Raw genomic sequence first — 15,000 nt, forward strand, 5'->3', positions numbered from 1 at the left:
GGTTGGTGGTTAAAACTCCCTCTTAAAAAAATATATAACAAAATAATGGATTCCATGTTCCATGCATCTATTCAGTAATAAATCACAGTAAAAGTCAAAATCTGGTAAGAACAGTGATCAGTGACACATTCGGCGATACATTTTTTCTGTTCTTAATGAAATCTATTCGTTAAACAGACACTTCACTTAGTCAACATTAGAACTCCCTGTCAATTAATGGTTAATACACCTAAAAGGGAAAAAAACCAATAAACTGGAACTGGTCAGCTAGATTAGGAAATTAGATTTCTAGAAAGTGAATGTTTCTATTAAGAAATATGAGAATAAAATGACAAATCCAACATTTTTTAAAGTGGTACTACGACCAAAAAAATATTTTGTTTTTCCTTTGGATTTCAAAACTACATGTATGTTAACTAAACGCTAACTCACTGATTTTAAAAAGACACCTGTTTATTTTAGCTGGAATTTTCTTATACATTGGTCCGCCATTACTAACTTCAAAATCTTGAGAGAGCTGGGTCGAGGAGAAAATGACGTCAAACACTCGCTAGTTTAAGAATGCAATGCGTGTGTACGCGGCCTAATTAATATGCAGCACGGGAGTTTCGGGCTTTCAGACTTTTCAACCCGTGGTTTGCATATATAATAAATTGCGTTTACACGCTGAAATTTTAAGCTAGTGAGTAAATGACGTCATTTTCTCTAGATCCATCCCTCTGAGGTCCAATCAGCCAGTTTTGAATGTGAGTAATGGCGGACCATGGAATCCAAAACTTACACTCAAAATAAACAGCCTTTGGATAAAACTCAAAGCTCAACATTTTGCCAGTTAGGTGTTCAGCGAACATGCTTTCAAAATCAGAAGAAAAAAAGGAAATGATTTTTTGATCATAGTACCACTTTAAAGCCAGGATGTACATAATTGTACTTAATAAGAGATAATAGTAAACCAATAAATTATTAATGTATTTGTTGAAAAATCATGGTTTAAAATCCCTCTTTCCTGCAGGTATTGAAAGTCTATCCAAAGCCTGAAAAAAAGCCTGTGGATCACATTAATGATTGCCAAGAATTTGTGGAGGAAAACAGCAAATATGATTGGGAAAACGAAAAGCAGCCAAGTTATCACAACTGCCCTCAGCAGCTGTTCAGTGCAAAGCACATTTTTGAGTGAAGTTCCTCAACATCTCAAATCCAAGGCAGCCAATGTTGATGCAGTGTCTAGGGCTGCTAGGATACTAGCCATCACTATGTTCACAGTGTTTGAAAGATCTGTCTGTACAATTTCTGGTACAACAGCCAAGAACAGATCTCCGCCACAACCTGGAAAGGAGCCTAAGCAGAAGTTTGATGAACACAGGCTGACTCTAATTCAAGGTAACTGTTTCATTTAACACATAATGTGAAACAAGAAATTATTCATTTTTACTTTGTAAATACATGTAAACTCAGGGGTTTCAATAAAATTTGAAGTACTGTAGGCAGCTGGTTTAACTCAATTAGCTGACTGTATCAACAAGGAGCCATTACCTTCGTGTAGGAAGGGGCGGGGGTCTGGGGGTATGCTACCCCAGAAAATTTTGAAATCTGGAAGCTCTGTATTGCGATTTCTGTTCTGGGCACCAAATTGAGTAGAAAAGATAAAGGAAGATTTTTTCTCAACAGCAATGGCTTTATTTGTAACAGTTTGTTTAAATTTATTATTAATTTTTACTTAGATACTTACAATACCGGTGAGCTGAAAATAACACTTACATTGTAATAACATTTCCTTAGGATCTTAAGTTTTAACCTTCTTTTGTAACAATTACTCAATAACAACCTGTTTTGCATAAAACGTCATATGTTTGCAGACGCAACTTAAAACGTAATTGAATTACGTAAAAAATGCTATGGTTGGTCTAGGCAAAAATACAAAGAAAGGTTCACTGTAGCTCGAAGATAGCAGTGTCAAATCTGATAATAATTTTGAAATTGAGGTTAAAAAAAGTACATTCAAGTCCATCAAAAATGAATTTAGGGGAAAAAGTACCTGATTTCTCCGAGCGAAGTAGCAGAACACAGTCTGATATTAATTAACGTTTATTGCAGTGAGAAATTCATTGAGGCCAAAATTATATTCTCAGTGGTTTCACTTTCAAACTCTTCAATTGCTTAAAATAATTATATTTCTTGCATGAATTTCAGATTTTCTCAGACGAATTTACCCCAAATCATACAGTGCAAGTACCGTGAACCGGAACATTGGCCAGGTGGCGATTGAAACAAGAGGCGGTCGGCACAAGTACAGGCAAAATGATGAGATTGTTTTGTTGATTTTGACATCTGCTGATAGTGGCAACATTTAAGAAGAATGCCATTAACACAATGAATTTTAAGCCTTATTTAACTTAACAAGAACCTAAAATGGACATGTACATGATACAATCACCTATTTACTATATTTGTACAACAAGGATTATCATAGAAGTCATTTTTTACAGCATTTAAGACTGTACGAGATAAATTTGTTCAATTTTTACATTTTGAAAGGTCCTCTTTCAGGCTGTAACATTCTTTCATTTAGTAACTGCTCCTTCTTTGAGGGCAATAAAAATGTTAACAAATGAAAAAATGTCACCTTTTTATTCTCTACAGCATTGTTAACTCTTATTAACCCCTGGGAAAAACTATTGACAGATTTTTCTGTCTAATGCCAACAGATTTTACTTGTGAATTGGAAGGGACTCCTATGGTGTTGAGGTGTCAAAGGGTTAAAGCAGTCAAAAACTATATGTCCCCTCCATAATTTGATTACTTTTCAATTTGTTAAACAAGCAAAAGCATTTTGCATTTTCCTGCATGCATGCAATTTTCTCCTTCAAGTGCATGCTCACTCACTTTTTTCTGCATGCAACTAGTCATTCCCCTGCATGCATGCACAAAGTGCCAATTTGCATGCAAGCACTGTATGCATGCTGCAGGCATACAGAGCATGCATGCTGCATGCATTCATAATTTTGGAAGGGCTGTGAGAGCTGAACATTTTGTTGTTGGCATTTATACAAATTATTTTAAACCTCAACTACCGGTAAGTTACTTTTTGCACTGTGCAAAAGTAACTTTTTCGGAGATTTTTACAACTAATTAAGAAGTCTTTGGGAAGGTGAAAAAAGTCCTAATTTGTCTTAAACACCTTTTCCCACAGTTAACTTTTACAAATCTTGCACATCTCACAAGCTTAATCCTTGTGAAAAGGACGGAAAACGTGTGCACTGTACGTAGGTACCTCCTGTTGTCCCATACAAAGCCTTAGGAAACTTTCGTAAGGCATGGTATCAGGGCTTTATCTGGAGGTATCCAGTAGCACTCCAGGTTACTTCATTATGTTTACCGCGAGGCGTCATAATCTTGCCGCTTTGTGACAGATCTAGAAATGTTGTTTACCTAAAAGTAAACCAGAACACCAACAGACCTATAGCTATGCATGTCTCAATTGTCAGAAGAAGGAATGTTACTCATCAATGACATGTCATATTGCCTGTCAAATTTTGCCAATATATTAATGAACACGATGTAATCAGTTCAAGGGACCATGTGAAAAGTGCCGTGTTCATTGGTTTTGAGATTTTGACCCTGCGTGTGACCTGTACGTACTGTGAAAAGGCTCCAGAACAAGATTCTTTTTCATAGGTTTTTTCACAGGTTTTTTTTCACAGGTTTTTTCACAGGTTGTGACTATGTGAAAAGTGCCCTGTTCACAGGTTTTGAGATTTTAGACCCTGTGAAAAAACCTGTGAAAAAGCTCCAGAGCAAGATTCTTTTTCACAGGTTTTTTCACAGGATTTTTCACAGGTTTTATTTCACAGGTTTTTTAACAGGTTTTTTCACAGGTTTTGACCCTGTGAAAAGTGCCCTGTTCACAGGTTTTCAAAATTTCACATCCTGTGAAAAACCTATGAAAAACCTTTGAAAAAACACATGAAAATTAGTATTTCATAGCTTTTTTCACAGGAAAATTCACAGGTTTTTCACAGGTTTTTCACGGGTTCTCATCCAATAGTGATATATATATATGGGGGTGTCCTGGGATACCTGAGGGGTCATGATCAATGGCGGGTTAACAAAATAATGGTTCATAACACACTGAATGCAGGAGCAGACCTAAAATTCCCAATAGACAAGGCACAGATAGGGTGCAAGAAACACTGAGAGAGTTAACTACTAGTACATAACATGGACTGAGTATTAGGCTGCAAAACTAGGTCAGCACTGCTCAACTAGAACTCAATAAAACTGACTGAAAATAAATACACTGATCCTGCTCACTGATCTTGGGTCCACAGCTGCCCAGTTTTCTACAATGACTGTACTTCTATTCAACGAAACAAGCCAAATGGCCAGATTCGTAACAGTTATCACATATTGTTATGTTAATGTTCTGTACCTTGCTGACTGCATAGATATTGTCCAGGGCATCCTTGGCAAATGCTGGCTTTTCCTGCTAAAGACTGGTAAAAATTTCAAAAGGAGAATGATTTTGTGTCATTAGTCAATACACTCTAATAACCCTTTCACATCTGAAGCAACCCTCAATTGGATTTTGACAACAATTAGAATGCCCAATGTCAAATACCAAATGTTGAATACTCCTGCCCTTGGTGCCCTGGCTGGACTACTTACTTACGTTAGAATGATGCATGGAGTCAACATTGAAGTTGGACAATGAAGTTGAAAGGGAAGCATTATCAACCATTTTACAGTTCTGTGCTTAGCTACCAGGCCTTTGAGTAAAAGCGTGGTTGGAGTTGACGTAATGCTTTGATACAAACCTCATTGCTTTTATTATGTAAATCATGTTGTAATACTACCAGTAATGAGTTTCATTTACATCAGAAAAGCAGTACGGTTTGTAATTCAAAACAAGGTCAATTCCAGCCTCTTTTTATTCAAAGGCCTGGTACCTGAGCACAGATCGAACTATAAAATGTTGACTATTGTGCAGTTTCATTGTCTCAGGTGGACTAAAGAGGTGACGCCAACCTGTCTGTTCACTCAGAATTTAATCAAGTGAGTGAATAAAGTCTACAATAAGTGCCAAAAGGGTTGAGACACTTTCCCCTTTAAGGTAATTCCCTTGAAATTGTTCTACTATCAAACGTTTTTGCAAACTTGGCATAATTAACATTCATGATATGAACATTTAAAAAATGCAATAAAAAAATGGGGTCACCGTGCTTGTTTACGCGTCAGCAGGCTCTTAAAATGGGGTATTTTTACTGTTTTCGCGTTAAAAATTCGAATCACCTTCATACACAATTAAGCCTTGGTTACTTCAAAGACACAAAATTTTATTTTGAAAATAAAGCTTCTTTTATTTAGATAAGCAGTAATGCTTCATTTACACCGACTTTGATTCCCTGGTTGTGGGAATATTGCACTTTTTGGGACAGTTCCGTGGTTAGCTTGAAGTCCTCGCCTTGGGTAAAATACACCCCGGTACGGAACTGTTTTCCAAAAAAAATTCATGTTCTACTATCAAACTTTTTTTCTTCAAATATGTTCTTTATTAGACTGTTCTTAGCAAATACCTGAAAAAAAAATCGGGGGTCACCGCGCTCGTTTGAGAGAAAAGGAGCAGTTATTTCGCTATGGGGTTTAGTTTGAGCGAAATCTCTTACGTTTTGTATGTGCATGTGCTCATGTGTGCGCGCTAATGACGCGAAAATCGTGCGCAGTAGGGATGCGCAATGCAATACTAAGGAATTACCTTAAGGAAATTATCTTGGATAAATCCCTTCCGTAAAGTCTTTCCATAAAATGCCTCGCCCCCTTCTCCCCCCCCCCCCCCCCCACCTCCTCCACACTCCAAAACAATGATGTTTTCTTATCCCCAACTCTTCCTTTTTCTGTTACCAACATTGAAGGGGGGAGGCAGGGAGAGAGGGGGGAGTGCAAGTGGAAAATGTAACGTTAAGGTGACTTTTTCCTAATTGTTGTCTTCCCAGTTCAGTGTCTCAACTACTTTTGTCGTTTATTGTAGATTTCACATGACAACCACCACTCAAACCCCCCGCCCCCCCCCCCCCCACCTCCCCTCCCCCTTCCTAATGCAGCAGTGTTTTCCCTTTGTGCTTTTCACGTCGACAGGCATGTGCTGCAAGTTCAATATTCCTGATATGTACCCACAGTGTAACAAGCTCAAAATACTTTGCTACGCCATAAAGCAGCACGTATGAACAAAGGTGATTGATGCTGCGGTGTGGCATCCGCAATGTTCCGGGGTCGTTGAGAGCCCAATTTAATATTAAAGATGTCCAAAATGCCACATGCTTTAATCAGAGTCTGCTTTAATCACTCTGCTCTAATACGAACATATCTTAATACGAACTAATCACTCTGCTTTAATACGAACATATCTTGAACTGAACTTACCGTTTCTGATGGGCAACCTACTGCACTAGCCTTATCGCCATCTGATTCCATGCCCCTCTTACCCCTTTAGCAATAAATATTTATATTCGTTGACAAATTAAAAATTATTTGCATGGCGTCACGGGGCAATCACGCAACATGCTGTTCTAAGAGTCAGCATAATAAGGAATACATGAAGTAGCTGCTTTCTGAGGTAAGCTTGCGTGAGCCCTTGCGTGACGGTTACGTCTTCAATGATTTGTTTATTTTACCATATACGTTTTGGGCTTTCTCTCAGGCAATAATACAATAATATAATCATTACAATTTGACTCGTCTCGTAGCAAAGAAATTCTCCACTGATCGCCTTCTTCAACTCTTACCATTGACACCATACCCACCCCTCCCTTCAAGATTTGAGGAAAACTTACGCATTCAATTTGACGTAACATTATGCTATAATTAGGGAGCATGGAATTATTATTGGCAAATGAATAGTCTTCAACTCACCACGCTAAAACTACTTCGATAGATACTATTTTTTTCGTACACATTGCGAGTTTACTTTGGAGGAAATTTTACGACCGGAATCTGGGACGAGCTATCGAATTTCAACATGGCGGACGCTCTCGTGCTCCTATCCTCCACATATGGAAAGAGCTTTTCAGTCCCATTTTGAGCCATGAATGATCAGAAATGGTTTTTCAAACATTGCGTCCTTATCTTGGCCGTTTTGCTCTCGGGTTTGCTCTGGGATTCCCGATCGCAGTGACAATAGTAGAGAATGTAGCAAACCTAAAAGGAGTCCATGGAATATCTATGCAGGTATAAATTTTTTCAATGGTAATGAATTTATATACCGCACACATCCCATCAGTTTCATGAACAGAATGGCGAGCACGTGGTGGTATGAACAGACGCGGTCAAGCCAAAACGCAGACGGCAGACTGTGGAGACCGTGCTAACGGTAAACAGGCTAACCTGAATGTTATTTAGGCCTAATTAGGCTAACCTAATCTTATTTAGGCCTAATTCAGGCTAACCGGATTTTCATTTTAGAGACGGTCTGCACAGTCTGCAGTCTGCGTTTTTCAGTGTCCCGAACAGACGAAACTCCTAATCGCTTTATGGAGCGAAGGTTTGGATTTGTCTTCTTCTATTTTCGGAAGCTATCCTTGGTTCTCTTCTCGCCTCAAGCACAGATGGTGATGACCCACAAGCTTGTAGCTTTAATTTTTATCGTGTTTAAATAAAGGTCATCCATCCATCCATCCATCCATAATCGTGGCAGCCAAGCGATATGGCGCCATTTTGTGTCACACTGCGAGGTTACCCTGCCTATTGTATTTGAATTTTCGCAGATGTGAACAGAACCATAATTGAGTAAAATTAAACGGAGTATAATACATGTAGCCTGAATTATACTTCAGTTGATCATAATCAACGTTGAGTGTGAACACGGCTTAAGGCAGCACTTTCTCCTCGGTTATTCTTAAGAACGTGAGTGTTGATCCGACCAGGGTTGCTTGAGCACCAAACCCCCAATCTCCCGCAAGTTTGCCTTTGTATACAAGAGGAATTAGCTTTTGCTTTTGTTTTTTCTCTTGTTTACTTCTTATGAATAGTAATTTTGATATTTCGATCTTTTTTTAGCCCACATTGAATCCAAAGCCTCATTTCAACAGTGATGTTGTCTTAGTCAACTGCTGGGCTGTTAGAGGGTTTGAAGGAATAAACAGAGGAGATGTTGTAACCCTTGTGTGAGTGTTTCTGGCTTTTTTTGTAATTTTTTGTTTTCTTATTTAAGTATTGTTATGGTATCACTTTAGACTCAGACCAAGATGTTGATTGTGACATGTGAATAATTTTTGCTTTGTTCCCATAGAGATCCATCAGATCCTGATGCTGTCCTCATAAAGCGAGTCTTAGGTGTTGAAGGCGATTATGTCAAGTACGTTTATTTATGCATCATTGATATTGTTGTTGTTCACATGACATAATCACAAGTATTCTTTTCTCAAATAAAGTAACATCACACTTACCACTAAATTCAAATTATTCATGAATAAGAAAAATTCGAGATGGGTTAGTAGAAGAAACGCATGCGTATCATGCAATCAGAGAAAAATTGCGCCATCCAGGGCATGTGCTTGATTTGAAAACAAAAGATTTGCGTGTCTCTGACCAGACCCTATTGTTTATTAGCCAATCATATACAATCCAGAATTTTGATGTGTAATTTGCACCAGTGGTATTACACTTTTTGCACTGGTGTTACACTTTTTTGCACTGGTGTTACACCTGAACTGCACTGCTCTTAGCCAAACAGAATCGAGTAACTTTTTCATGTATATTATTAGTATACATGGAAAAATTAGAGATGGTTAAGCAGAAGAAACGCACGCATATCACGCCATCAGGGAAAAATTGCGCCATAAATTGTGCCATCCACGGTATGTGCTTGATTTGAAAACAAAGATTAAATTTGATTGGTTCTGACCAAACCCTATTGTATATTAGCCAATCATAATCCAGAATTTCAATGTGTAATCTGCACTGGTGTATTACACTTTTTGCACTGTGTTACACTTGAACTGCACTGCTTTCAGCCAATCAGAATTGAGTAATTTTTTCATGTATATTATTGGACATGAAATGAAGAAGCCTTGCCTGTGATCTGTTCTGTTGTGAAGCACGCAGGAAGCGAATAGAGCATGAAAGAAGTGTAGGGGAAGCATGAGACGTACATGTGGTGGTTGTATTTCGAAGCATTACATGTAGGCTAAGATTAACCAAAATTTTGGCATGAAAGGTAGTGATTCGATCCTTCAAAAAAACTCTTTTGACATTTTAATTAACCTTTTAACACCCAAACCGGCCTAAACCGGCTAGACTTTTACTCTGTCTAACGCCAGACGATTTTACTCGTCAATGGGGAATCCTGGGAGTCAATGGGTTAAGCATCTGAGTAAAGAACTGATTCAGTGTTTGACCAAAAATCAAAAAAATTCACACGACATACCAGTAGCATCACTCTGTTTGTAATTATGTGAATGGATGGTTACAGGCTCCACTCCTGTGAGAAGAGTTCGGATATTTTATACAGTACTAATGTATGCAGACTATCAATCAATGATAGTTAGTTCAGTCTTTCAGTGGCTGTGGCATTATTTTGTTACAGGAATTTTCTCGTCTTTTACTGCAGAAGTTTAAACTACAAAAAAAAGATTGTTTATATTCCAAAAGGCCACTGTTGGGTTGAAGGAGACAATCACTCACACAGTCATGACAGCAATTCTTTTGGCCCAGTGAATAGATTTCTATTTATTTCTTTATTAACAAGTATTTGATTTTTTAAGTTACTTACTTACTTACTTATTAGAATGTTCGCAGTCCTTTTTGAGTTAGGTGAACTGCCTGCTTGAAGTGCGAGGGGAGAAAGGTGATAGATTGAGATATAGGGACTTCACGATCTTCGGTAACTGACGCTTTCAAAATCTCCTGTTGCACGAGCAACAGGAAATTCGGATTGGTCCGTTGACAATGGACCGCTGTCAGATTTTTTTGACAAGTTAATAATATTATTACTTCTTGTCAGATTGTGACACCAATCTGTGTTCGATTTTCCCTGCGAAAAGATAACCAGAATATGACTTTTGTTGTTTTGATCCTTTATCCTTTCAAATGCTAACACATTAACCAGCCTTTATGTAACATTCAGGTTGTTGTGAAATGTAGGAACATTATACAACAACCTTATTTTAATCATTTTCTCCATTCTGTAATCATAAGATCATGTCATTAATTAAAATTAATCTATTTAATAATTTCCTGTAATTAACATAATTAGGTAAATTACCATAGAGCAGTTTTCAAATGACTGTCGAAAGTAATTACGCGATTGCAATTGCTACGCTTAGTGATTGGTTAAAAAATCTCCAGCCAGTTTATCAACCATTGAAACAAAAGCAATCGCGACTTGCACGCCCGATTTTTCCCGCGCTTTGAGCAAGTTACATGGAATTGCTACGAATTTGGATTGGTTTAATTCGCTGTTTGCAACTGCTGTGATTGGTCGAAGTTATTACTTTGGTATTGGTTTATACGACACTCAATTGAAAACCGCTCTAACACTACCCGCCTAGATTGGCATGCAAATTAGTGCATAAATGAACTTTTGAATTTACGTATTTTAACTGAATAAACTTGGTTTGAGAAAACCATCGCTCAATTTATGATTACTGCGAGGAAGTTCTTGCTGATCGTTGCCTTGTTCAGGTATCTTTGGGTCTGATTCAAGGAAAAGCAACTCATGTTGTCTGGCCTCCAGAAAGATGGCAGCGACTGGAGAATGTTATTCCAGAAGATCGGCTCGTCTATGGAGATGACTCTTCTCTTGAGTTAAGGAGTGTTAAGGATTCACCAGAATTCCTCGAGACAGGGACCAAAAGAGATGGGCTTTCATATCACAACCAAGGCAAATCGTATACTTATGGAGATGAATCTAGTTCTGTAAGCGAGTTAATCTCTGGACCAATCAGTTGACAAGAGATTTTTATCCCCTCGGGGACAGAGCTAACACAATGCATCCGTTACACAAAATGTTAAGTTCCATTGTAATCCATCTGCTGTGCAAATGGCTCCGTGAAGTTTGAGATTGTGCAATTTTCATGTCAGAATTCCACGAAATATAAAGAAAATAACTTACTCAAAAGTGTCGCGAAAGGGAAATGAAAAGAAAGTAAAAAAAAACCGCATTCACGGGATAAAGACACTGTCAACAGGTCTTTCGGGCACTCCGCATTCACAGCAACTGTGAGGAAAAACATGGTGGGCTAAGGACTTGATGTACTAAAACTACTAAAACTATAGAAAATTAATGACAGAAGAAAAGCATGCGAGCCGACTTTGCGGGCTTAACAACAGAGAATACAGTGTATGAAACTCTCGTATGGAAATGAATAAAAGCAGAAGCCATTGGCAGATTGTTAAAAACAAACCGTGACAAGATTCTTGATGAGGTCTTTCGATGGTAACTCGGGAATAATCGGTGTCACGGAGATGTGGGAGATGTGGAAGAGGTTCGACAGCTATGCCATGAGAACTTGGCTTCATTTGACGATTTTCCTGCTATACTGCTAGGACGGAAGTCGCCGAAATGGTGCATTCTCCCGCTTGTGGTTAACTCTGGTAAATGAAAGAAATATGACTTTTTGGTATGGTGACGCGAGGATGCTTATAAAAAATTCCATTAGAGGCAATCGTTTATGGACAATTTAGGCAATAGTCTCTTATAGACACGTGAAAATGTTAGGTTCTTCTTGAAACGGGATTCGAATCCATGATCATTTCTCCATTTCGTCTATAACTCGCACTAGAAATATATACTTATTTCATTCATCGAGTCCTTTCACGGGAACACATGAAGCCCAACAAATTGACCTGCTCCCAACTGAGTGGCCTCATAGTTCAGTTGGAAGAGCATTGCACCGGCATCGCAGAGGTCCTGGGTTCGAATCCCGTTGAAGACGCCTGGAATTTCCAGGTGACTATTTTTGGATTTCACATGACGTCACGGCCGCCATGTTGGTTTCCCCAAACGGTCATTAATTCTTTCCATCCCTCAAACTGACATTTCCCGTTTTATTCAATTTATACAACGTACAGTCTACTTTAGACTTCAAATCTACTTCAACGAAACAGAGATTTTAAACAAGCTGAGAAGATTCACAATAGGCAAGGCATAGAGTTGAACCCGGATGGATGGCTTCACCTTGCAGTTTCCGATATCCACTAGTCTAACGAGACAACGTCCCGGAAAATCGAGTTTTTTAGAGTATTGAAATAGTAGTACCCAGCAAAACAATTGAAAGTTAACCGTCTTTAACGGGGTTTTTAGTCCTAAATACTGTAGATCAGCGCGTCATAGCTTAGAAACGCTATTAATTTTCTTGTTGAACTAAAGCTGTAATTCTGCTTGTTTTCATTCTTTTTAGAGCGGTAAGCTTGTCAATATTAGCATGGGATATTGCGTGGTGTAATTGTTACGAAATGTCCAATGTCAGTTTGAGGGATGGAAATTAGTGTTGACCTCTCCAAATAATGAAATGGCGGCCATGTTGGTGTCCCGATCCAATCCTCCGGGAATTCAAAGCTATTATTATGATAACGTCTTCTTTTGTTTTTGTTGAAAAACATGGCTGTTGATCACGTGAGTGAAACCCAAGAATAACTGTTTCATTGATTAACATTTAATTCGTTTATTGACCTTTGCTTTGATTTGATTTGTCGCGTGATTGACAGTCGATGGCGTAATAGCTAAGTAAGTTGATCTTTCAGTTAGAATGACACATTTTAAGAAACGCGAAATAAGAGACAAAGGTCAAAACCCATTTTGTATCTTACCGTGAACATCGCTAACCTGTAGTTTTTTACTGTCCGATCTGCCGACCTGTTTTGCTGACCTGTTAATACTGAAATAAGTTTGACTGGATATCGCCACAGAAGTAAGTAGCTTTTTGTAACCGTTTGAATTTTGAGAATTATAATTTCCCATGCAATTTCATGAATCACTCGCATTAGGTTCAATTCTCTCGAATTTTGTATCTTTCTTATAGATCGAATAAAACAACATAAAGACTATACGATTCCGTATCCAGTCATTCATCCGATAACCATTTTCCCTTGGAACAAAAACATTCAATTTCTATTTGTTGACACGTTGGACTGAGGGATATGGTTGATGGTTCCCACGTGCTTTGACCTGTGTGGAAAGAGTAAACCCGCAGCCCGATAATGGCCGAAGAAGAGTTGAAAAAAGTGAAGAAAATCCGGAGGAACGCAAAAGCAGCCCTCACAAGATGTGGTAACTGGTTGAATAACGTAATTGAAGTTAAAAGACCAGGATCAGAGGTAAGAGACGCCTTAGATAAAGTCGAGAAAGCGTACAATGAGCTGTTAGTCAAGCATGAACACTACACGAAACTCATAGATGATGATACACAGTTTGAAGAAGCGGAAAATTGGATGGAAGGATTCCAGGATTCCTTCATGACCTATGTAATGCGAGCTAAGATGTATTTTGAAAGTCTAGTTAGCCAAGAAAACCAAACTTTAGAAAGTAATGCAACCACTAAAAAAACTGCGAGTAAGGAGACAAACCCCGTCGGAATTTCAAGTATGCAATCTGGAATGGATGTGGTTTCCGGTCCCACCCCTCATGATAATGAACAGAACTCTATTGTTGATGCCGGGCAGGGAAACTCAACACCACCCCTAAATAATGAAGATAATAGTGTGAATGAGAATATACAAGTTCTAAATTTCGTTAGTGATCCCAGTACTTCAAGTTACGCCTGTGGTTTTAAGATGGAGAAGCCAAAATTGCCAAAGTTCGCCGGAGACGTGAGAGAGTACGCAATCTTTAAAGCAGACTTCAAACACGCAATTGAAGCCCGGTACACCAAACGAGATTCAATCACGTTTTTACGCACGTGTCTCTACAGGAAGCCGTAGATTTAATTAAAGGGATTGGCACCGACTACGACGCCGCTTGGGAATATTTGGATTCCATTTACGGAGATCCCCGTTTCGTCTCAGACACCATAACACAAGATATCGTTAAGTTCCGCGCACTGCAAAACGGAGAAGGTGCTAGATTTTGTGATCTAACACACTTAGTTAGGCGGTGTTTTAACACTCTTAAGGAAGTGGGCGTTCCCAGCAATATGGATAATAGCCACATGTTGTCCATAATTGAACAAAAAATGTGTACTGACGATCGGAAAGTGTGGTCTAGAGAACTGGAGCGAGACGGAAAGAAGGCGACATTGCAAGGGCTCATAGACTGGATGACAGTGGAGATGAAGTCACGCATGCGTGCAACAGCGCCATTGTGAACCGGTTCAAGCACCCGTTCAGTTAACCATTTCCTGAAAGATGACAGCAGTAAAAGCAACGCAACATGGCACAAATGTTGGATGTGTCGAAACTCAGCCCATTGGCCAGACCAATGTCAAAAGTTCGCTGCTGTCAGTGTCGACGAGCGACTCAAGATTGTCAAAGAGAATCACGTGTGCTTTGGATGCCTTAAAAGGGCCGGAAGAGAACACAGAATGGAAACTTGGTCCCGAAGACAGCGTTGCACAAAACAGGAAAACGGAAAACAATGGGAACATTATCACCATCCACTCCTACACAAAAGCAACGCGATCAGATTAGGCGTAGCAGCTGTCGCGGCCGGTAGGGGAGCTCTTCTTCCAGTTATGTCAGCAATCATTCACGGTCAGAACGGAATTCAGAAAAAGGGAAACATCCTACTCGATACTGGGTCCGACATTGCGGAGTTACTTGGACTCAAAGGAAGGGACACCACTGTAACCATAGCAAAAGTCGGTGGAGAAGAGGAAACCATAAGAACAAAGGAATACCGAGTACCTGTCAGTTCTGAAGATGACCACAAGAAGTATTCGATAATTGCCATTGGAATCCCAAACATCAGTGATTTACATTGCTCCAGCTCCTATTACACAGATCACCGAACTCCTGGGACTGTCAAGCGAGAAGATCAGACGTGGAAGGGGACCGATTGATATCCTCATAGGC

The 15,000-nt window shown here is 39.1% G+C and overlaps 3 protein-coding genes and 1 pseudogene across 5 annotated transcripts in view; 3 read left to right on the forward strand and 1 right to left on the reverse strand.

Moving 5' to 3' along the window:
* The window catches only part of LOC138010942 (uncharacterized), a 37,735-nt gene extending 31,164 nt beyond the window's left edge, over positions 1–6,571 (reverse strand). Inside the window, exons 1-2 of the mRNA XM_068857951.1 lie at positions 6,418–6,571; positions 4,430–4,493 (exon numbers count right to left, since the gene is read on the reverse strand). Of these exons, the coding sequence (XP_068714052.1) occupies positions 4,430–4,493; positions 6,418–6,468 (115 nt within the window). The 5' untranslated portion in view covers positions 6,469–6,571. The remainder of the gene's footprint in view (positions 1–4,429; positions 4,494–6,417) is intronic.
* Positions 6,572–6,847: 276 nt separating this feature from the next.
* LOC138010959 (mitochondrial inner membrane protease subunit 2-like) lies at positions 6,848–11,395 on the forward strand. 2 transcript variants are annotated; one of them, XM_068857969.1, is made up of 5 exons: positions 6,848–7,221; positions 8,050–8,156; positions 8,282–8,347; positions 9,578–9,704; positions 10,675–11,395. In XM_068857969.1, exons 1-5 carry the CDS (start codon positions 7,093–7,095, stop codon positions 10,939–10,941), a joined length of 696 nt encoding a protein of 231 aa, XP_068714070.1. In that variant the 5' UTR covers positions 6,848–7,092; the 3' UTR covers positions 10,942–11,395. The 2 variants fall into 2 exon arrangements, with proteins under 2 accessions (XP_068714070.1, XP_068714071.1); XM_068857970.1 differs by having other exon boundaries at positions 6,849–7,221; positions 9,602–9,704.
* Positions 11,396–11,534: 139 nt separating this feature from the next.
* The window catches only part of LOC138010958 (histamine H2 receptor-like), a 16,941-nt gene continuing 13,475 nt past the window's right edge, over positions 11,535–15,000 (forward strand). The window contains exons 1-2 of one of the 2 annotated variants that reach the window (XM_068857968.1): positions 11,535–12,902; positions 13,014–13,308. The gene's annotated coding sequence lies outside the window, so the exon portion shown is untranslated. Of the gene's footprint in view, positions 13,309–15,000 lie in introns of both variants that reach the window. The other variant, XM_068857967.1, reaches the window with a different exon arrangement.
* LOC138009985 (uncharacterized) lies at positions 13,192–14,987 on the forward strand (annotated as a pseudogene).

This window comes from Montipora foliosa, chromosome 7, assembly GCF_036669935.1.
Source record: "Montipora foliosa isolate CH-2021 chromosome 7, ASM3666993v2, whole genome shotgun sequence".
NCBI lineage: Eukaryota > Metazoa > Cnidaria > Anthozoa > Scleractinia > Acroporidae > Montipora > Montipora foliosa.

Bases quoted from the DNA above. Each gene is read 5' to 3' on its own strand.
- LOC138010959 (XM_068857969.1), top strand. From the start codon at position 7,093: ATGGTTTTTCAAACATTGCGTCCTTATCTTGGCCGTTTTGCTCTCGGG. The intron at 7,222-8,049 runs GTATAAATTTTT...ATCTTTTTTTAG, and splicing joins TCCATGGAATATCTATGCAG to CCCACATTGAATCCAAAGCC. The intron at 9,705-10,674 runs GTGAATAGATTT...TGCCTTGTTCAG, and splicing joins ACAGCAATTCTTTTGGCCCA to GTATCTTTGGGTCTGATTCA.